General features: G+C 38.4%; 1 protein-coding gene across 4 annotated transcripts in view; it reads right to left on the reverse strand.

Moving 5' to 3' along the window:
- Positions 1 to 24,240, reverse strand: part of PPARGC1A (PPARG coactivator 1 alpha) — a 702,185-nt gene that overhangs the window by 80,542 nt on the left and 597,403 nt on the right. For 3 of the 4 annotated variants that reach the window (XM_033213898.1, XM_033213894.1, XM_033213896.1), the window contains one exon: positions 12,484 to 12,663. In XM_033213898.1, the coding sequence (XP_033069789.1) occupies positions 12,484 to 12,663 (180 nt within the window). Of the gene's footprint in view, positions 1 to 12,483; positions 12,664 to 17,627; positions 17,820 to 24,240 lie in introns of those variants that run through there. The other variant, XM_033213895.1, reaches the window with a different exon arrangement.

The raw sequence follows: 24,240 nt of genomic DNA on the forward strand, positions 1-24,240 counted from the left end.
TCTGTCCCACTGCCCTGCATTTGTTGGGGCAGTGGGACAGATCTTGGTTTGGAAGAGAATGGGGTCTTGGTTTGGACAGAATGCTCCTCTAGCTAGGAGAAATGCTCTCCAGCAGAATTCCATTTCAAGGTGAAGGCACTTCTAAAGACAATTAAGTAGGAGAAGGGCAGAATTTATCTGCTAGTGATAACTGGGTAACAGAGAGATGGAGAAATTCCCTGCTCTCCTTCCTCAAACAGACAGCTTCTTCATCACTAACCAAAATGTTCAGGGAGCCAAAAACTAGGTTTGCTTTTAACCACTGTATCCCCCTAAAATGGTCAGACACTAAGCATGCTAATGGATGACAATTATATTTTGATGAATGGGTAAGTAAATAAGTGAGAGGAGAGATGAACTTTTAAAATCCACAAGCAAAAAGACATGTGAAGATGTTGCAAAAGTTGGAAACAGAGAGCTTTAGCCAGTGCATTGGTTCTTGTATAAGAAAATGTGGGCCCAGTGTAGTGGGTCACACCTGTAATCCCAGCACTTTGGGAGGCCCAGGCGGGCAGATCACGAGGTCAGGAAATCGAGACCATCCCGGCTAACACGGTGAAACCCTATGTCTACTAAAAATACAAAAAAGAAAAAAATTAGCCAGGCGTGGTGGCGGGCGACTGTAGTCCCAGCTACTCACTCAGGAGGCTGAGGCAGGAGAATGGCGTGAACCTGGGAGGCGGAGCTTGCAGTGAGCCGACAGAGCGAGTGGACGACAGAGCGAGACTCCGTCGCAAAAAAAAAAAAAGAAAAAGAAAAAGAAAATGTGACCAGCCATACCCCAAGTGATATGGGCTGAAAAGAAAAGTTTTGGTAATAATCCTCAGTAATACTGCATAGTGCTTTAGAGAATTTGAAGTACTGTCTCAAGGTGTTGAAGTTAGCCACTTAACCGGGTAATACAGATTGCAATGCCTTTTTGTCTTCAGGCCATTGGAAGAAAGATGAGGAAGGTTGAACACATCTAAGAATTTCTCAAAAGTGAAAACAGACTTGCGTCAGTTTCTACCATGCCTCTGGTGCAGAAAGATCAGCCACTGTGGAAACCGGTCTCTGAGTTTCTCCGTAGCTACCGGCGAGCACATTTCATTCGTCCTTTCTCCTTTTAGTAAGGTGCAAATTTGGTTCAATAATTTTTTTCTGCATCTCTTTACATTCTCTATCTCAACTGAGTTTGAATAAAATGTCCAGCTTTCACTATTTCCTAATGCTCTGGTAATAAATTAAGTGTTAACTGGGGTGAAAAAGCAACAAAAAAGCTTGCCAGAGTATAGCTAGAGAATTTCATGACAATTAGCACTGATTTGCACCACAAGAATAGAAAAAAAAAAGAAGAAGTTTTAAATGGGGAAATAAAGCTACTCACACATACACATCCCCAAAAAAACCTCCAAGAACTAGCTGAAAATGATAGCACTGGATGACAGCAGAAACACAGCAGATTACCAATTAGCATTCACCCAAGAAAAGCTAGTGCTTCGGAGGGAGGGGAGAAAAGGAACTCATCAACAGTAATATCAACTTTACAATAGCCTTGACTGGTTATCTACCCAAAGGAAGTGCTACCTCCTCACTTTTTCGTGACCCTCTCGACAATTCTGGGGGAAAAAATGTTAGTTCAACATTATCGCAAGCCAGAATATGACTCTATTTATGTGACAAGTTGACAACATACAATTTCATGCTTGTTGAACTGATCGGTGTTATATATTCACTGTGAATATTATGAAGCCTCACCATTATAAATATGAAACAGTATACACTTATTCAAAATAACTGCAGCAGTGGCAATTTATAGCTTGGTTGTTTGTGCTCTTATGAAGTCCAAATGCCACCTTAAGAAGCTGCAGCTCGCAGAAACAGATGTGCAGTGTGACTGCGACCAAAATGGATTGACGATGACCTATGTGAAAGCAGGCTATTACATTTTGGTCTGCATGGCAGCTGACACTGGTTTGTATTTAGATATGTGACTCTTGGGAACACTGTGTCCTTAAAGCTCTGTTTAAACATGGGCCAAGACATTTGTCTACTGGACTAATTATTTTACCACCCTTCTATGGCAAAGATCACTTTTTTTTCCCTAAAAAAAAAAAAAAAAAAGGATGTGAGTGAGTGTATATGCCACACACAGGCACACACTCTCACTACGCTTTGTAAAGTTACAGCAAGAACTTTAAACCTTGGTCATGTCAGGTGAATGTTGGCAAGATTTCCAGAATGTCTGCATAACAGGATTGTACCACTTTCTTGATCAGGTGCCTGAGAACAGGACAAGGCCATAAACCATCAAATCATAAGCTGTCACAGCAACTGCTTTTGGTCAGGATTTTTCCTCCTCTTCTCTACCCACTCCCTTTCTTTCTCTTAGCAAGCTTCAACCAATTTGCAAGTGTTTGCTTCCACAAGGACAAATTTGGAAGAGTGAAGAACAACACAATTTATCCAAATGTGGAAGGAAATGAAGGAACCAGGCACCTTGCTAAAGCTAGATATCAAAAATTTGCATAAGTAGTTTCCCAACCACAGAGGTGTTAGTTGGAACAAAATAAATTGCTTGTATTGTATGTAAAAGCACAAACCTTGACCAACTTGGTGGTCTCTTCCCTGCTTGTACATTTCTTAAGTACATCCAGAAATTCCTACTAAGAACTTCCAGTTAGTATCCCTCAATAGGGAAACCTAAAAAGATAATTGTTTGTGGACTTAGAAGTCTTCAACATCTTTATTTGAGAATTAAGAAACATGAGTCCAAAATATTTGAAATATAGAATTAGTTCTCCAGGATGTTCTTGTACTTCTTTTGTTTCTTTTTCATTTATTTGCTTAATATTAGGTCATATCCCTAGCTCTTTTTTTTTCTGAGATCCAGCACAGAAGTCAATGCCTGGAATCCTGGCTCTCTTTTGAAACATTTGAATTACAGTGTTTTGGAATTTCCTATTCTAACAAAGTTTGCTATCCAAAATCTGTATCTCTTTCTACTTTTCCTGTTGGGCTAAAGTGAAGGTGTTGTCGGTCTGTCTAGTAAATCCAACCTACGAGATAACATAATCACATACATTCATTTCTCAGGAACCTTGGCGGCTCTTATCTCCTTGCTTTTATGATCTCTTATGAACAGCCAGGAATAGCAATTTGCAGCCTGTTTGTAAAGCCATCTTAGTCTGAACCCAGCCTTCTCCTCTTTTATCACCCAGCGATATTCTTCAGCTAAATCCCATTCGCCACAGCAAAATTTACTCTGAGATCCATTTTAGAATAATGTAAGTATTCTCTGTGTGTATGGAACATATCAAACACGTAATGGAGGGTAATTATCATTTCAATGAACTATTTATTAATAGAAGATGTTTTGCGTGCTTTGCTTAGATTTATTGCTATGCTGCCCACTGTACATTGTAGCCTGAAGCTATTTAGTTCACGTTCATCAGCCTCTCAGGCAAGCAGCTCTGCTGTTCACACAGTTTTGGTTTTTCTATGTGCTTTTTTCAACTTTATTTTACCATTATATCACCTAGAACATTAAACACAATGCTCAAGTTCCATGTGTTAAATCACAATTGTTTTCTACTAAAGTTCCAAGCTACCCATTTTTATTAACAGTTACTTTATTAAATCCTTAATAACACAGATAGAATAGTTAGTTAATTTGTGTGTTGAGCCATGGATGTTAATTTGTAAACATAATAACATACTGCAATCATTTGCATAATAGCATTTTAATCTTTTTAGTAAAAGCTGTAATTCCCTACAAAGTACACTGCAGTAGAAACTAAGTGACTATTGGTAATAATACAAAAGGCCTTAAAATTCTGATCCTATTATAGTGTTGGAACATACCCAAACTGCTTCCATAATCTCTGAAATGTTACTGTTCTCTGATTTAGGTGTCTGTGTCAAGAATAAAAATGAAGTATAACTGGTAGCAGTAGACTATTTCCTAAATGTAATTTAGTATTCACTAAGCACCAGCACTTTGCAAATAGCTCTGAGGCTTTCCTTCAAAGTTCAGAGCTCCAGCTATGCATATTGTGTGGGGAGGACCCTGGAACTCACTCTCAACTCTGTGCTGAAGAGAGGGCTCTGATAAATCATGCTGATTTGGCACAGGGAAGGGCACAGGCCACCAGGGATTTGACTACTGAGTCTCCTTCCTCCTCTCTGCTCTACCAGCCTGATTGCTCCTCCTTGAACTGACGGCTTCTGAGCACAAGTTCAGAAAAGAATGAAAAAGTGCAGTGAAGCTTTAAAAAAGCTAGTTTAAAAAAACTCAATGGGGGCTCACTCTCTCTACAGCCCATTAACACCCATTGTAAGACTGCTCACCACCCCCACAAAAAAAAAGGAAAAAAAAAAAGTAGTTGTTTAAGTCAGGCTAAGTCATTTTATGCAAGATCTGGTAATTCATTAATCCATCTGGCTGCAAACCTTGAATGAATAACTTGCAGTAGTAATGGAGATGGGCAGGTGTACAAAATATTAGTGTTTAGAATCTGAAACTGTGCAAATCAGTCTATCATTTTGGAAAAGAAAAGGCACAAAAGTATCTTCTATCATCACTTTGGGACAAATGGCTTAATGGATAAGAAGTCATTTAGCTTCAAACAACTCTGCCATTGCCAAGAATAAGAGTATGTATTTCAGTGTAGATCTCTCCCCTTTTCCATGCTCTCATTCTAGCTACACTAAAGCATAGGATCCTGCCTTGCTTTCAAACGTACCTCAGAGCACACAGTCTTAAAAGTTAAAAGGAGACTGGGCGCAGTGGCTCACGCCTGTAATCCCAGCACTTTGGGAGGCCAAGGTGGGCGAATCATGAGGTCAGGAGATCGAGACCATCCTGGCTAAACACAGTGAAACCTTGTCTCTACTAAAAATACAAAAAATTAGCTGGGTGTGGTGGCAGACATCTGTAGTCCCAGCTACTTGGGAGGCTGAGGCAGGAGAATGGCATGAACCCAGGAGGTGGAGCTTGCAGTGAGCCGAGATTGCGCCACTGCACTCCAGCCTGGGTGACAGCGAGACTCTGTCAAAAAAAAAAAAAAAAAAAAAGTTAAAAGGAACCTGAGAAGTTAAGAAGAAAAAAAAAAAAAGGCTCTTACTGAAATTGTTTTACATCACATGCAATTCATTTTATAAAACCCACAATAAAATTTTTCATTACTCAAAGAATAGGCACATAATTATAGGGACAAATTAACCTTGTTAGATGTGAAGTCTGGGATAGGGAATGGTGGAGGAACAATTTGGCTCTCCGCTTTAACAATGTGGTCTTTAATGTTCAGTTTTTTATCTGCTTTCTGTGTTGATTTCATCCAGAGGTGAGTCATCTGCTGGGCTGTGCTTCCGGGACCTGGCGTAGTGATAGTGGTACATGGACAAATAAACACAGCATGTGTATAAAGTCTCTATACAGACACACGGTTACCATACAAATAGTTTGTCCAATGCAGCACCCTGAACCTTGTGATTACTTTTACCTACACTATTATCTTTGAAGTAAATCTAAGAAGCAATGAGCCACTTTTTCCTGATTCTGCTCCAAGATTTCCTCCTTGTGAATTTGGGTCTCCACTATTTTGGCCCCAAAGATATCCAGGCAGAGTAACTTTGATGAACCAGTTGAGTCTCCAGGAGGTTGGAAAAACCTACAAGAAGTCCACAAAATGTCCCAGTTTACTTTCTGGAGTGCCTAGAGTATCTGACACGAAATCATTGGTTTCTACCATCCCAAAATACAAAATAGCACTTTCTAAAATTATCATGCCTAATGAAACATACAAATTCTCACTTTGCAAACTGCAAATGGCTAAGAATCAAATCCACTTCCATAAAAAAAAAAAAAAAGAAAAGAAAAAAAAAAAAAAACAGCAGCCAATCTCATCTCTCCTAGCCACACCTTCCATTAACAAAAGCCACCAGCAGGAAAGTTAGTGCCAGTGAAAGATGGTCATGTAACCTGCATCCTGTGAGTTGCTATTTATTAGCAGGGGTTGATGCCAGGAGACAGAGCCCTGTGGGTCAGAACTCCTGAGTCATATTTTTCCAGTGGTCAGCATAATGGCAGGGAGGAAATAGGGTGATAAACCAGATGTTCCCAAGATAAGCCAGATGTTATCAAGCCGAGAAGTCTCAAACAACAGTGCTTAAATGAGGTGTGTAGATGAACACACACACACACACACATATACGCACACACACAAACAGCACTATTTAGTCTCCCTGCAAGATAACCCGACAGGAGAGGCTGAAAATAAAGCAGCACACAGGCTGGGTCAGATTGCTGCTTCCTGATTTGTGACTCTCCAAGATGAACATCTAACTGATTTATACCCAGAATTTGGAATTTTGTGGTAGACTACAAATGCAAAGATAAGTACAACATAAATTTTTAAAATACTCCATAAGTCTCCATGAGTTTCAACATTCTTCAATGTTCTTATGTTATAGCCAATTATCTCTCCACTTAAATGGCTATTATTTTCTTACTTGAAGTCTATGTTCTCTGTAAGTGTCATTACCAAGTGTGGCAAAAATCTGGCTGCGGGCCGTAAATTTAATTTAAATGACAAACATTTATTGATTGCAAATTGGAAATTCCAGAAATCTTATAAAAGTGATTATTGTAAATAAATTCAGTTCTCCCACATAACAAAAGAGAATTTATTCTTCCAATGATTAAATTAAGGTGAGGTTGTGTATACGTGCATTCTTTTTTTCTTGTCTATTTGTTTTGTTAAAATTCCAAGAGGTTTGCCATTCATAGAAAAGTCTGTCTGACCACAGGCACAGTCAGAAGCAGGAATTCATTACCATGGAAGGCTGCAGAATTTCCTCCAAGGAGACAAGTGAAAGAAAGCAGACACCACGTAAATTTGCGGATTGGGTTAAATATGTTCTGTCCCTGAGGCAGTGGAAAGATAGAGAGCCCCTTTGTAAAATGACTCACGAATCTAAGAAAGTACTTCAGCTCCTAAAGGTGAGCAGAAACTTAACCAGGAACGATATCCATGAGGTTCTGCTTCTCTTTGGAATATCTTTGAGTTTAGCATTCCTTACCACCTCTCTCTCTATCCTAACTCAGAGTTATCAGGGCTGATGGAATTTTCCTTCAAGGTACTTTGAATCTGTTCCCTGAATGCCACCCCCTCTGCTATCACCTTATCCCTTCCCTGTACCTGTATCACGTTGTGTTTGGAATGCAGCAGGGCCTGCTGTCTGATTTTCCGTATTTCCTACTTGCCTACACCTCTTACGACTGTCAGCATTATCACTCTTAAATACCACCTCCATTATGTTGATCTACTAAAAATCTTCAATGACATCCTACTTTCTAAACAGACTCTAAACATTTCCTACTGGGTTCTCACGACCCACCGGAATTCTGTACCTACCTTACATCCAAACTTACTCCCACTACTGCTGTGTTCCCATTAATATGTATTTTACTTTGAGTAAACCAAGCTCCTCACCTCCACATCCCCTCTATGAAAACGCTTTGCTCTTCTTCTCTTACAAGGCTTTGTGAATTTATTCTTGCTGTTTATCTCCTCAGCTAGAAATACACATACATACACACACATATATATACATGCATATATGCATATACGAGCTTGCAATATTTGCAAATTGCAAATATATATATAATCCTATGTAGGTGCATATACATATTATACATATACAGGAATATACAGTCTTATATTGTTTTCCAGTTGCTAAGAAATAAAAACACATGCATATACTTGTATATTTGTATACACAGTCTTGCATGGTTTAATTGTTTTACATTTGTTCATTTTGCCTCCCAAACTAGATTTAAAGTACTTTAGGACACAGGCCTTCTTTTGTGCTTTGTATATAATCTTCATATTACCTAACGCAGTTCATTCCATCAATAAACACATGAAGACTGACTCATTCATTATGCTACAAGTATTTATTGAGTTCTTACTTTCTGCCGTTTTCTAAGAAAATATCTAGAAAAATGTCAGTGAACAAGACAGGCAGATTCCCTGCTCCCCAAATGCTCATGGTCTGTTGAACTGCTGATATTTGTTATTTTTAACTTTTTGATAGGTACATAATATATGTCCATTTTTGCAAAATTGAGAATATAACTGAAGCCAAATGAAGAAGTGTAAAGTATCTACATTCCCATTAGAATAATCAAGTAGTCTTGAAAACTTCCACATTCATTTCCTTGTGGCATATAACAGGATAACTTACACACAAATACAAAACCAGCACTCACCCTTTTCTGCTACAAAGTTCACAGTTTCAAGCTTCCTGAGAGTTCCAGCAACCACCAAACATGACTGCTGGCTACAGCTGTGAAAGTCCTTCTCTCCCCATCAGCAAAGGCAGACCTTGGAATGTATTACAAGTAATGACCTAGAGATGACTGCATTCTCACTTGCCGTCGTTCTAACCAACCCCAAGTAGCTTCATTCAGAAGGAAAGACGAATGAATGAAAGATGCCCATTCAGTTGTATCACAGAGGCATTAAAGCAGGTATTAAAATAAACCAGGGACAAGGTTGCCCACAGTGACCCAGAAAGGCCAATATGCTATTTAAACTAACCCCATGCCATCCATCTTTACACACTGCTGTGCTGTAAAAGTAGTCCTTTATTCTCCTCCTTCAAACAATGCACAAAGGCAACAGACGGAAGGAAGTTATGTTGCAATATTCTGAAACATAAATCTTGCTACCAGCCGGTCCAGGGACGCATCCTGTTTTCCTTACACATGGATCAGATTCACTGGAGGCTGTTACCTCTAAGCCTTTTGCCTTGTTTTTTAAAGTGGCTTCTGAATCGTACCTGGTCACCTGCATTTACACATCCAAACACAGGTTGCGTAAGCAGAGAATATTGTTTGTGTGTCCAGTTACTCAACCAACATATGCCATTGCATGTTGCTACCCCCTCTGCTACCACCCAGAATTCTCTTTCTCAAATTGTGACATTCAGCTTCATTATTTATCATTATTTTGTGATGTTAAATAAAAATTAAACTTAGATTCAAACATACGGAAGAAACAAAAAGAAGAGATACATAATTTACTCTCAACATTTTTTATTTATTTATTTATTTATTTTTCTTTTTGAGATGGAGTCTTGCTCTGTCGCCCAGGCTGGAGTGCAGTGGCCGGATCTCAGCTCACTGCAAGCTCCGCCTCCCGGGTTTACGCCATTGTCCTGCCTCAGCCTCCCGAGTAGCTGGGACTATACTCTCAACATTTTAAGACTCTGCCACTCTATTATATACCCCTAAATCCCACTTTCTGCTATGACGAGAATTCAGAGAGCCGATGGCCAGTTTCCAGTGGTGCCACTGACGTGCTACTTGAGTCAGGGAGAAGCATTTAACTACTCAGTGCCGAATTTTATTCTGGGAATCCAAAGTAGATAATGCTTTGTTATTGTCAGATCAGAGACAGCAGAGCCCGTGACTGTTTAACTTGCTCAAGTACAAGGCCTTCTCAAATGTGATGAGGCAGGGCTTTGCAAACTGAAAGAAGGTGAGTGCAGGTGAAAAGTCCACTGTGAGTGGCTGGCCCTGGGAAGGCCCTTCCCTGAAACGCTGCTTGGGTAGAAGCAACACAAACCTGTGGCCATGAAAGAGTTATCTGGTTTCATACGAATCTTCTTCACAGAGAAGACCCAATTTTAGAATGTCACCTCTGCACAAAACATACTTTCCTTTTGCATTATAGAAAAGATTCCTGAGTTTAACACTAGAGGGCAAAGAGTGGAGGCGTCCTCACGCCAGGCAAATGCTCCTGAAGCTGCTGCTGTTGGTAACGGCATTGCCACATATGACCTCACCCTTTGCCTAGATAAAGAATGGCTTTGTGACATCAGAAAAAACTGTTATGGGAAGTTACCTAAACAGTCACTTTTGCCCTCTGACACTAAGAGAATACCTGACATATTAGTCCTGGAGCCCCAGGCATCCCAGTACCGTTATATGACTTCTCATTCTTTATATCCAGTACCTTACTATGTCTTCTTTCAGAAATCTGACCAATAAATCATTAGTAATTTATAAAGGGGAAGTTTGTGACTTTATTTAAAAGCAGGGTTTTTCAACCTCAGTGCTTTTTTCATTGGAGGTTGAATCATTTTTTGTGGTGGGAGCTGTCCTACATGCTGTAGGATGTTTAGTAGCATCCCTTGACTCTAGTCTCTACTCAGTAAATGCTCGTAGCATCCCCTTGTCCCCAGTGGTAACAACCAAACATGCCCCCAGACATTGTCAAATGTCCCCTGAATTGGGGTGTGGGGTGGGGACCAAAATTGCCTTTGGTTGAGAATCATTGGTTTAAAATGACCTAATGAGAGACTAAATTACATGAACCTTCTGTTTTAGAGTGCTGAAAATAATTTTATGAGCGTAGAATATGATACAGGGAGACAAAAAGGGTGCTATGGCATATGTTAAGCACCTACATGTAGATAATTAACTAGATGCTGAACCAAGACTCCTGAAGGTATAAATGTGAAGTACCTCTCACAAATACCACAACACAAAATACAGGGACATAAAGGTTATGGAGAACGTTGGAATTCTTTTTAAAGTAGCCCATCAGAGAGGCATTGACTCCTATGCCATCTCCCCCTACCTCTAAGTTATTCTCTAGCCTCTACAAAATGCATGGCATTCATCTGATATGGAATAGCTGATTTTTAGATAAGAGGTGTATGGAGATGGACATTTTTTAAAGCACTGTTTATTTAATGCAGCATGACTTAGAATGGGCCTGTAACCTGACAAGTGTACTGAGTGAGGAATGTTCAATTTACCAGTTCTAACTGGCCAAGTCCTCACATGAACTTTCTAAGACCCGGCTGAGAAGCCTGGGAAAGTAGAACTAACCACAACCTTCAGTGTTTCCTCCACCTTGTTCTGTCTCCCCAGTCCAAACTCTACTACCTTAAGCATTCTTCTAAAACCCACTTAATCCCCAGAGGTATTACCAAATCTCAACCGTCGGCAGAACCTACAGCCGTCTCAGCTCACTAGCTAACTGTACCTCCATGCCAACCCACACTGAAAGGAAAGATTCTGTTCTATTTTTAAATATATTGAGCAAAGAAGCAGCTTGATATGCCTTTGTAAAGGATGGCTGTCACCCAAATTCATGGGTTCTCTATCTTTAATCAAGGATATAAACTTTGAAGTCTGATAAATTTGAGGTTCAAATCCCAGGTCTTTCTTGTCAACTGTGTGATGTGGGGAAAATCAAATAACCTCTCTGAATTTCAGTGTCTGCATATGTCAAACAGAAATGATAATAATAGGACCTAACAATAGGTTGTTTTCAAGGATATGTGAGATGACATATATTAAGCATGAGTATACCAAAATGTTGGCCATTATTGTCATGACTATTATTGTTATCAACATTAATATATTCATCATTCACTCATGATTCAACAAACATTTATTCAGCATGTATTGCATGCTGGGTTCCAGAAAAACTCAATTAATATTTTAGACTTGGCCTTCTTAAGACTCGGATTTCAACCAAATAACATGGCAGTATAAGAAATGTCTTTGCGGGTGAATAAGAAAAGTGCAGCACATACTAGGTGCTCAGAAAGCATTAGATAATGATGACGATGATGGCACTGGCAGTTGTGATAAAGAAAACCAGCTGATTTGTCAATCTTCATTTAATTCACTTGCCAGAGTACTCACTAAATGTTTGTTCCTATAAAAAGTCATGTATTCTCAAGTAAATGAGTACTGATCTTGTGGGAAAGAATTTCTTTTCTCAGAGTAACACTTTAATAGGAATAGATTAACATTCTTTATTATAGGGTAGGTTTATAATAAGAGTCCAGAGTCACGGAGATAATTCTCGCTACTGAAAAGTAAATGAATTTTGACTGATTTATAAGTATACAGTAGATTAGTCAGGTTTAGAAATTCCCATTATATAAAGAAATTAGAGATATGTACCAAAAATATGATTAATAATAATAATCAAAAGAGCTCACCTAATTAGTAAAGCAAATAAAGGTAGACATCTACCCCCTTGGTTAAAAAGAAAGGCCTTCTTATTTATTAATTTATATGAGGTACCATTTATTGCTCATTCTTTCTGTGGGAAATAGACAGGAATAAACAGGTTTAGACTTTTGTTCTTCTTTGTCACTAACCTTTCACAACCCTTTAGTATTTCAACATAGTTTAACTCACTCACAGTTGTTGATTCTTAGTCCCTTAAATCTTTAAAAAAATAAAAATAAAAATAAACCATTTGTTTTCCAAACACTGTTTTTCCATAAATTAGAAAGTACGTAACTGTGATGAAAAGTCTTTTGGTGATAGCAAAGTAAGGACCCATTATATGTTCAGGCCTGTTACCATGTTAGTCTCGCCCAAGCCAAAGTCAATGAAAAATTAATTTTTCCAAAGGATGTCCTTACCTCAAATATGTTTGAAGGCTCATTGTTGTACTGATTGGATATTATTTCTGATTGGTCACTGCACCACTTGAGTCCACCCAGAAAGCTGTCTGTATCCAAGTCGTTCACATCTAGTTCAGAAAGATCAAGTTCAGGAAGATCTGGACAAAGAGGCTGGTCTTCACCAACCAGAGCAGCACACTGCAGGCGGCAGAAAAAATAAAAATAAAAAAATTTTAAAAAAGCTTCCATTAACCACAGGAATTTGTTAAACTGCAATAGCATGTGATAGGAATTAAGCCTAGTTAATTCAACGACACTACCAAAGCTAGTTTCTGGCACCTTAGTCACCAGGAAAAACATCCTAAAATCTTTACTCACTTGGCTCTTGAAGAATAATTTTCCTGCTTTATTCCATCCAAAATTCTACCTCCAAATACATGGTAAATACCATGCTCCATGAAGCTTTCTCTGATTCTTCCACCCAGAAATCAACTAGAAATTTTTGTACCTCTTTGTACAAAATCCTTGGTACCTGTTTGATAGTTACTGCTTCCAAAGTTTTAAACTGTCTTATGGTTAACCATAAGACAAACTTGATTTTACCTTGGAAAGTTTATCATACATCATAGGCGCTCAATAAACTATTGCTAAATGGAAAAAGAACAAAGGAACTACACTAGGAAAAATTTTCTCCATTTACACTCCTTTTAAGCATTATAATCCATATAATTCATTTAGCAACTAATGATGCAAAGCCCTTTGACTCATCTGTGATTCTCCTGAATTTTGTTATTTAAATCATTTACTCTTATTTGACTCTTCATGACTTTCTGGACTTCATTCTTAAAGGCAAAAGCAAGTTCCTTAAGATGAAGGACAAAAATCATAATTTTTTTTCTATATGGCTTTTGTATGTAACTTGCAAGGGGTCTGTGTGTGTGTGTGTGTGGTTGGCATCACCTAGTACCCGGAAAAGAAAACTCACAAGAGCATACCATCAGTGTATTTTGTTCATTATTTATGCATATCTAAACTGTGCTTTACGTGAATTCAAAATAACTATTTCTGTTTAGAGTTTCAAAATAATTTCTATATATTGAGAGGTTTAAAATATCTTCTACCATGGCTGGGCTGCTTATCACCAAGATTATTTTAGATTGTCAAAGTATTTCATCCCCTTACATGAACTAGACAGTCTTTTTAACTGTTTTACCATGGGGCTTTTGGAGGCAAGTGGACTCCCCTTACCAATGAGGTGGCCTCCTAAACTTGAATTGGCTACCTAACTGCTAATGTCAGTCTGCAGACAGTAAAGAACACTGCAGGAACTCCTATCGCAGGGGTCTGGCATTGCCAGAACAGTAAGAACTTCATCCACCTGTGAGTAGGGGTGTCTCAATCAGGAGGCACACACTGACGCAGCACCCTCATGGCCCTGCCTTCCAAGGTCGGGAGAGATGCTGTGGAATTGTTCACATCCAGGCAGCAGTTAGGCATAAAATGAAAGATGCACCTTGACATTTACATTTTGAATGAAGTAAGTTTTATGCAGATTTTCTTTCTCAAGCACCCCTGTTATCCCTGGCAGGGATTCCTAGCAGGCCACATTACACAGGTCATATGCAGCAGCGTGATCAAAAGCAACATGCTGAGAAGTAAGTACTGGGTAATGGAGTCAGCAGTTGGTAAGGGGAGGATGGGGGGAGACTGAAAATCATTGCCATCCTTTTCTAAGACCACTGGGCCCCAATGAGATCCCTGGCAGCAGGCACAAGGGAATGCAAAGAAAGGGCCGTCCTCGCCATCAAAACTCTTTCCTTATCATTTTATTAGTCTTTCCTTTTATTATCTGAGTTAGCCCAAACTTAACAGCTCAGTATACCTGACAAGGCATATAAGTAAGTGGAGGCTGGGCTGAAGAGATCTCATTCTGGCATAATGCTCGTATTTGGTTGTGGGTGTAACACTTTCCAGACTCCATTCTTGCCCACACAGCTGATCCTCCAAGCCCAAACACACTATCCTAACTTTTCCTCAATGTCACCAATTCAGAGATGGGGGAGAACTTTTTCAATGGTGCTAGATACACTAGGATGTTATAGGGGCATAGTCTTTTAAAAAACATGAACAACAAAGATAGTAACACAAAATTAAAAATAATCAAGAAAATGTAGGCTTTCCACGTACGGCTTAAGTTCCTGTTGTGAAACTTAGGAACCAACCATGTTTTGGAAGGCTAAAGTGGCATACTGATTTGTGGACAACTTTTTGGTGTCCCTCTCTCTAACTGCCCTCTTTGGCATGACTTGTTTAAAACCCTTTAACCTTCCATAAATATGTATTTTTAAATAACTTTTGAAAACCATTGAACAGACCAGGTCAATTTGTTATATTGGTGCTATCTTGTCATTTACATATTCCTTTCCTTCCTCTCACTTGCTCTCTCTTGCTCTCTCTATCTGTCTCTCTATCTCTCTCTCATTTTGCTTTTATGTTATGGTTGAGAAAAGTGCATGTGCTCTTGCCAGTGTTGACATGCTAATAAAATCTGTGCTTCTGAATGTGGCATTATCCTGCTAATCTAAAACACATTAGTGGTAGCAAGTGTTCCTGTTATTAATTTATATTTGGCCTTTGGACGATGCCAGACTTAACAGTCCAAGCCCTGTAACTGTCCTCATCTGACATGCTGATATTTACTGTTTCCCTATACATCTGTAACAGGTGTGCTTTATTGCAATGACACAGACACATTCTACTGCCTCTTTGCAACTATGACAGCTATTTCACAACTGTAGCCTCAATTTTATAATAAGATTTAAGAGGATAAAGCAGTCACTAAACACAAAAGGCTAATTATTGTATGTTATTTCACCCCACCAGACTTTTCTCTTAGTTAAGGAGCAGACAATAAATTAGCTTAACTGCATTGATGATAATGAATCATTATAATTAAGTATAATTCTCCATTAACCTTTTGGAGGTTTTTTGTGCCATTGATGGTAAATTTTAAAGAGAGAGAGAAGAAGGAGTGGATTTGGTCACATTAATTATATTAATGAAAAAAGAAACTTGGTTCTTAAAAAAATTAGTCAAGATGGGGAAAGGGGGTGGAGAGAGGGGCAGTAAAGAATGACAGACTTAGTAGGGTGTATGTCATTTGAATTGTCTCTATCAATCTTAGTAACCTTATTGTATATCACCTTCATTAAACTGTGAAACATGGGCACTCCAAGTAGCTCTAGTGATATAGGCCTTTATTAACCAATGTACTACCCTGTCATTATGTGCAAAAGGGCATAATACGTTTTAGGATGACAGCAAACATTAATGATTCAAAAAATGAAAACTGCCTACGCTACCTGCTGCTCGTAATATTTTAGACTGGTGGAGGTGATTCCCAGAGCCGCTGCCATGTAGGCAAAGCTTCTAGCATCTAGCTGCCTATAGTGTAACAGAGAAGTGACTGGCCAATCTCAGCCGACTGGCGACTCCATCCATGGCTGGACAAGTAGCCAAGACCTTTCCTCCTTAAGAAAAAAATTTAAAGGCCACAGTTTTAAATGCTTCTGATGCTTATTTGAAAATGACTGCAGGAATTCCAATGATTAAAATAAATCTTCCTTATTTCCATATGATCTAGTTCCTCAATCAACTCCTAACAGCATCAAGAATAATACATGATGGGAAAATGAAACTACAGCAGCTGAGACCCACAGTGCCAGCCAGACAACCACCCACAGGACACTCCGGCTACTCAAAGACAATTAGGACTTTGAAGCCACTTATAACCCTGACTCATAATGGCTACAGGGCATATGAATTATCCGTATCTATTCCACCTTACCAAGAAATCAGAACAAGATAACAATTACAATCCACAAATACGATCTACCAAGGCAAGGGAGGGCAAATGGAGCCAACATTTGCAAACCCAGCAAAGAGTTAAGAATCCCAGGCATGCCTCGCTAGATAGGAAAAAAGCATTCACAGACGGCCTTGGCCAAATTATTTTCACTTTAGATGTGTATCGCTGCACCACATGGACATCTTATTTAATCAAATCACGTGTGGGCTTGATCCTCCCCCTTACCCTACGTGCCCCCAGCTACCCAGAGGAAACACTCGCAGTCTTTTGCCAGATTCATTGTTAGCAGCTGGGATCCTCCATGCAATTCAATTCGAGTCCATCTCACCAGAGTCCACAGAAAGTTTCGCTTGTTTCCCAAGTTGCCCAAACTTTCCTTCCGAGAACATTCCATTGTGCCGAATGCAAACACGCCGAGGTCCTCCGTCCCCCGTCCCCCCCCCCACAACTAGACTCCAGAGATTACGAGGAAACTGCTTGCGTTATTTTCCCCCCTGTATGAATTGTAGCCAGCAGAGACTGTGGAATTGATGTATTGCTGTCTATTTTTACACAAGCAGCGAGCAGCTCCACACACAGTCCTGCATAAACTCTATTCTCTCTCGGCTTCAGGCAGCTCTCCGTGGTACAGGAAGATTTAACCACCGACGCGAACGGAAAACCTTGCACTGCCAGGCATTTCTTTTTATTCGCAGGCCAAATCTTTCAACCACGTATAGGAGTTTTAAAGGAAGCAGCATCGTTGTTTTGTGTTCTGTGGGAAAAGCAATCTAAAATAGCCCAGCAGGATTATTTAGGATTTTGTAAGTTCTCTGTCTGATGAACAGAGAGAGAGGGGGGGAAAAATCCGGAATACAGTCAAAACGGACTATATTTGAACACATCCATTTTAATATTTTTATCTTCGTCTTATTATAAATAGAAATGGCATTTTTCCAACCAGGCCACTAAACACCACTGGAAAGACTTCAGCTTCTGATTCATATCAATATCTTAGAGCATAAATATTGCATATGAGTAGAAACAGTGCCAAAGTCACATGGAAAGAGTTTCTAACTGCAACAGATACTGATGACAGCAGCTAAGCTTTGATTTGCTCAAGGCATCTCAGAGCCACCTTAAAATAGCAAACTTATTGGAGTTAAGATAAGATTGAGGTTCTCTTCTAAAAGCTCCTGCCTGGACTACTTTCCTGGCTCTTCTCTTTGCCCAAGCCCATCCCCCCTTACAGGAATAATAGCATCTGAGGGAAGCGTCAGTCCTGGCTGCAGCGCCGAGCCCAGCCCCAGCTCACCTCGATGTCACTCCATACAGACTCAGAGTCCTGGTTGCACATGTCCCACGCCATCCAGCTCCTGAATGACGCCAGTCAAGCTTTTTCAACTCCAATCCACAGTGACACAGAGCACACACTCATGCAGGCAACCAGCCCCTTACTGAGAGTGAACTGAAGGCACCTGTCTTACTACAGTCCCCAGTCACATGACAAAGCTATTAAAAAGTAGGCTGGGCTGTCACTCACCCAGCCTCCCTTCCCCTGTGCAGCTTGCTGCTCTAACTCGTGACGTCACTCAAAGGCAGCCCTCTGCCTCAGTGAAGTAACGCTTAAAAAAAAAAAAGAAAGAAAGAAAGAAAGAAAGAAAGGAAACACTTGGACTTTTGGAGGCTTCAAGCATCATGCTGTGATTAAAGCCAGCTTTGAATGCCACAGACTCTAAACGGAGCCCTGGCCATATAATAACCAAAATCCCCTGCAATCTTTTTTTAATTTATTTTCCTTCCAAAACAAGCAAGTGGCAAAGCTCCCTGCTTCATGACAGAGTCACTACATTCTTAGCTAAAATGTGTATTCCCTAAGAACTCTTTAATTCTAAGATCTCCAAGTGGACTCAAGCTCAGTTTGGGACTAAAGCAAGAGCTTATCACATGATGCATTTTTATGAGGCATTTTCTCATTGAGGGAGTGTTTGAAAGCAGCAAATGAGGCTTTTTTTTTTTTTTTTTTTTTTTTTGCTTGTTTAATCAACAACATAGGCTGTATTTGTTAAGGTATAAACAAACTCCTCCACCCAGAATTCGGCTGCCCCCACGGCAGTAGGGAATACCAGCTCCCGAAGTATTGCTGCAGTTTTCTTTGCTCCATAAAAGGAGAACAAGCCCCAAAACCCCCTCCTTTCAGCTTCCTTCTAATTATTTCCATTTCTTTCATAGGCTCCCAGAAAACAAGTGTTAGTAAATACAGTCGCTGCTGCTGCGCTCAGATCAGCTTAGATTCCGGGCTCCTATTTTTCATACATGTAGCATTTCCTCCCTAACTGCCTTAGGGTGCCTTTTTGAATAAACATTGAATTCCAACCCTAGTGCCCTGGGTTGTGTAGTTTGCATTTTGAAATCAAGAATGTCCGTGAACTGAGGGAAAAATACCAACACACTATTAGCAGAAATATTCAATTCCTGAGCTTTACTTTCTATTATTTTTCAGCTTGTGCCTTGAGACAATGAGGGCTAATGCAGGTGCAACTGTTTTATGATGACACTACATATTGAATACATAACAAACTCAAGGTACTGGATACAGTGGAAAAACACTTCCTGTAACATGACAGGGGTCTGACTTAACCCTTCCAAGTTCCCAGGAGATGTATACATGTATGTATTGTGTGAATAAACATGTTTTCATAAAATGTTAAACCCAATACACTTTTAGAATCAGCTCAATTCTTTCACTTGATAATAATTTACCTGAAAGCAACCCCCCAGTTATCTAAACATAATTTGTAAAGCACAATTCTACTGAGGTTAATATACCCTATTCTTCATTGTCCGTCTCCTTAAACAGAAAAACATGGTGATTTGCCCTAACACATATTTTAAATATTAAGTTGCTCAAATATTAAAGTGAAAGAAAGAACAAAAGAAACAAAACACCACCAGACTGCTACTTCTTTTAGACCACCCATATTATAAGAGATTTGTGTGCTGTGATAGCTGCAACAAGTTGCTAGTAAATTCCCAAATAACGTCAGGAAGTTGACAGTGTATCATTACTGGGCATAAAAAGGTGGCCAAGAGCTTTGACATTTTAAGTTTGCTGAATACAGTTCACAGGCACATTTTCCCTTTTACAAACAGGAGAAAATGACTGTAGTTTTAATTTTCTAATGAAAGAACAGGAAAATACAACCTCGGGAATGCTTTTATACAAGCAATTAGTGGCATTACTCTGCACTCCCCACAAAGAAACACTAATTTTCTTCCCAATTATATCCTGATTTAATGCAAAATTTCAGTAAATTATTCAAATTCAGGACAAAGGTCACTGACTCTCCCCTTAACAATCAACTGTGAAATAATATTGGTCACCTGGCCAAGAAGAGTCAATGTTTATTAAGTATTATCATGTGATTCTTCCACTGTGATATTCACTGATACTTTTATTTGTGTTCATCCAATGCTAGATATTCATCATATTTTTAAAACCTATTCACATCTTTTAGAGATGTTCTTTACATTGGAACAGGCTCATTATAATTTTTGATATTCTAACCTGCCCAGATTGTATTGTTAGGGTTTTCTTATTTTTTGCCATCTAATTATACTTCTAAAAAATCAAATCAGCACATGCACTGAAACCAGAAGTGATTTCAAACACACTTGTTTTTTCTTCACTATCACTATCACAAAGAGGACGGTAATTCAGAAGTAACAACATTTAAAGGACTTATAAACTACAGTATATTGCATTGCCCCCTCAAATTTCTATTACTGGACAAATAAAAATTAAATAGATTCTTAGGACAAATTAGAGTGCTTTCCACTATTTTTTTTTTTTAATCTTAAAACTACAGCTGTAATGAGAGGGATGTTTTAGAGGTTTTATAATTTTGTTAATTAACTCTTCAGATTAAAATTTTTCTTCTGTCCAGTTTTTTTTCTTTGCTCAGGAGAACTTAAATTGTTCATTGCTCACCAGCCTTGGTTTTTTCTGGTTCCCTGGGCCATTTCTATATTTAATTCCCTCTCTGCCTTGACTATTTCTCTCACTCTCTACCCACAGCCGTCCTTTCACCCCTTCGTCAACTCTATCTCCAAAATTTCCTAATATCTGGTTTCACACAACAAGGAATATTGAAACTTTACTGTGTGCACAGCCATGTATCACAGGGACTGCTAAGAAAGCATATAACATGGACACAAGAGAGCTTACAATTTTAAGGGGATGACAACCCTTAAAAATGGAGAATAATTTGGTATGAAAAACCAATGTCACTTGGATCAACACCCAGATTCCTCTTCTCCTGCTTAAAACACACCCTGGTGAGGTACAAGGTCCTTTCATTGACCACTGCAGGTCACACCCAAATCAAACTCATTTTATCTCAACAATAGAAAGAGGTATTTATTAACATCTGCCGAGTGCCCCTAATGCTGCATATCTACACAGAGCCTACATTCCATCCTGATAATTTCTCCCCTCTGTAATTCTGTTAACATTTTCCAGGGTTTCAATATTAGTAGAGGCAGGAGAATCTATCTCGAGTTGCTAACAAAGAGAAAGAAAACCCTCAAGAGAATAATTCAATTCTCGAATAAATATGTTGAATGAAGTGTATAACATTTGGGTTTCCCTCCTCACTCCTACCCCAAATTAAAGGCTCTTCCCACCCCTCCATATTTCAGACAACTGCCCATTTCTAAAAATTAGAATCAAATTCAAACCCCCAAACTCAAAAACCTCAGACAATAGCAAAAACAACCGGTTCTGTTGTCTATATTGAATATAGGTGATTTCAGAAGCAAACTCAGAAGAGCCATTAGGATAAATATATTTGTTCACTTGTTTTTATAAGTTTATAAGTTTTTATTTTAACAAAACAAACAAAAAACTACCAGACTGCTGCTTCTTTCAGATCATACATATTATAAGAGATGTGTCTACTGTGATATCTGCAATAAGTTGCTAGTAAATTCCCAAATAACATAAGGAAATTGACAGTTTATCATCACTGGGCATAATAAAAAGGTGACCAAGAGCTTTAACATTTTAAGTTTGCTGAATACAGTTCATGGGTACATTTTCCCTCTTACACACAGCAGAAAATTACTATAGCTTTAGTTTTCTAAATCAACAAAGAACAGGAAAATACAATCTCGGGAATGTTTCCATACACACTATTTATACAATAACTACATAAGAATATATGTATGCAGAAACTTCTCAGGAAAGAAAGGTGGGAAGCAAAACATATACAGCAGAGCACATATGGGCTAGATATTAAGGTCAGCACTTCATATACCACATCTTAATCAATTTAGTCCTCCAAACTATCCAATAAGGATGACCTGTGTACCCATTTTACAATGGAGAAAAATAAGGCTCGGCAAGGCTTAGAGAGCAGCTGAAAAGAGCTTGCGAATCACTGAGAGCCTTTCTAGAAAGAACTAAAGTTTCATCCATAAGAATAACAATCATCCTCAAATCAAAGCCATAGCAAAGACCCCGGAGGCAACTTTATAACTGAGGGACAGTCCACATAGCTGGAAACCAGTATTCCTGGGAATGCTGCCTGCCTAGAACATTCGTCCAGAAAGCAAAGGGGCCTGCCTAGAATTACTAATATTTGTAAAGTTAATCATTGTTAACAGGCACTCAATTGCTTGCTTTTAATTCCTAGAGGGACTAATTGATCCTGATACCCCACATCAGTTTCTAAACACATGCTTTGGGCCTCCGGTTAGAAGCAGAGACTGTGTAGAACACAAAAGTTGGTAGCAGGATAGGCTATAACAAAGACTTCTATAAATACTTTAAAATTAAACCTCATTTTCCACAAAAAATGTCACAGTGATGTCCATGTGAACAAAGAAGCTTTGAGGAAATAACTAGAGGAAAATCAAGACAGCTTGAATGTCTCCTAGCATTTATTTTTCTTTTTTTAATAAACAAGTTGTGATAGACAACCCCAGCAAAAACAACTCTCCTCTCCAATAAAACCAGCTCTATGGAACTGAGTCAGCCTCTATTTTAATTTGGACCTCAAAATGTGCTTTTGGTGTTTTTCATATTGAAACAAAAAATAACATGAAAATTAATCAGAGTTGCAGTCAATTGGACTAATCTAAACATAAAGCAACAATTGTACTTATTAAGCACACAGGTAAGAGACAATAAAAGGGTGGTTAAAATCTGATTTTGTCTGATGTTCAATTCTGTTGTATTTGTGAATCTACATTTTCATTTACCTTAATTATTCCAGGTTAATTTATCTATAGTGCAGAGAGTTATTGATTATTTAGATGATAAATATTCAATAGGATTATCTAGCAATTTTTTTAACTGGAAATGAATAAGGCATATTACATATTGTCAAATTTGGCACTATTTAAAAATTTAAAGTGCTACTGAACTTCAATACACAATATAACATTTCATTTACTAAGAAAGATTTTTTTTTCTTTGCACTAGCTGAAGTTAGTAAGGGCCAGGAAAAATTGAGGTACACAAATTGTTAAACTGAAAAAAAAAAAAAGGTAATCAAACTGTTCCCCTGATACTTATTTTTTAGCGCTTGAGTCCTAATTAGCTTAGCTTTTCTCGATCTTAAGGAAACAAAACAAAACAAAACTATATTTTGCAAATAGTCTCAAAAGGTAACAATAAATAGACAATTTTTTTTTCTTTTCCTTTTTTTAAATACCACCAGGCAGAGTCTTGGAAGGATTTTTGGTTATTTGACTTGTGTTTCTGTTATGGGTTTTTCCAGTGCTTTGATATTTGAATTTTGCTCTGATATGTATATATATATCCCAAACATGTCAGAGAGGTAGAAGGGAAATAAATTCTCATCTTAAGAAGCAATTAGCTTTGAGGTCTAAGTTCAATTTTGTGGCAACAGATAAACTCTTACTTTATATTTGCTGGCCCAATTAGACATAAGATTTTTGAGAAAACATCCTTAACCAAGACCACTTCTAGGACTGACCTCTACATTTAGCAGCTCAATCGAAAAACAGACATTAGATACTACTGGTAGGATTATACTGGGTATAATTTTTATACAGAGCAAGCAGGCAATATGTATTTAAAACTTTTAAAAACCTCACAGACCTAAAACACCTACTTCTAGAAATTCATCCTGAGGCAATAATAAGGGAATGTGTACAAAGATTTTTCATATGAGGATACCCAATGCAACATTATTTGTATTATTGAAAACTTGAATGCAATGTGAATGTCCAACATTAAGTGACCTAGTTCAATAAATTATAGAGAAGTATGTATATATATATATATATATATAATGTTATTAAAATCTGTTGTAAAATATATTTAATAGCATAATAGGAAAGTGTTCAAAATATATTAGGGTTTAAAATTAGGCTTGAAAAAACTATAATCATGAAAAGTTTACCTGTAAAAATATATCCTCAGAAAGAAGAAGAGGATGAGGAGGAAATATAACAAGCTGTTTGTAGTGGCTGATGACGTTATAAATACTTTTTACATTCCTCTATGTGAGTGTGCTTTTCTGTAATTTTCAAATTTTCTTTTATAAACATGCATGACTTTCATATTCAGAAGAAGAAGAATTATTCAGTTTTGAGAGGAACAGAGAGATTCAGTACTAAAGCCATGCCTGCTTAACATACAGGGAATGTAGCAGATAGAAATAGCCCCTGATGCCCAATATTGTATCTCAAATATTCATCATATATTTAAAATGAAGCCATTTCTGCCTGTCATACCAAGTCAAACAGCTACTCCACTTAGGATGCAAAGCTCATGAGCAACACTGAGGGAAGTTAGTGTGCAGTATACTTAGAAATCCCAGAATTATGGAGAGAAGGAAGCTATCAACTTCTATTAGCTTGCCTCAGAGGTAGACCAAAACCACTGTCCCCCAGAC

Source organism: Trachypithecus francoisi, unplaced genomic scaffold, assembly GCF_009764315.1.
Source record: "Trachypithecus francoisi isolate TF-2019V2 unplaced genomic scaffold, Tfra_2.0 Lachesis_group1, whole genome shotgun sequence".
NCBI lineage: Eukaryota > Metazoa > Chordata > Mammalia > Primates > Cercopithecidae > Trachypithecus > Trachypithecus francoisi.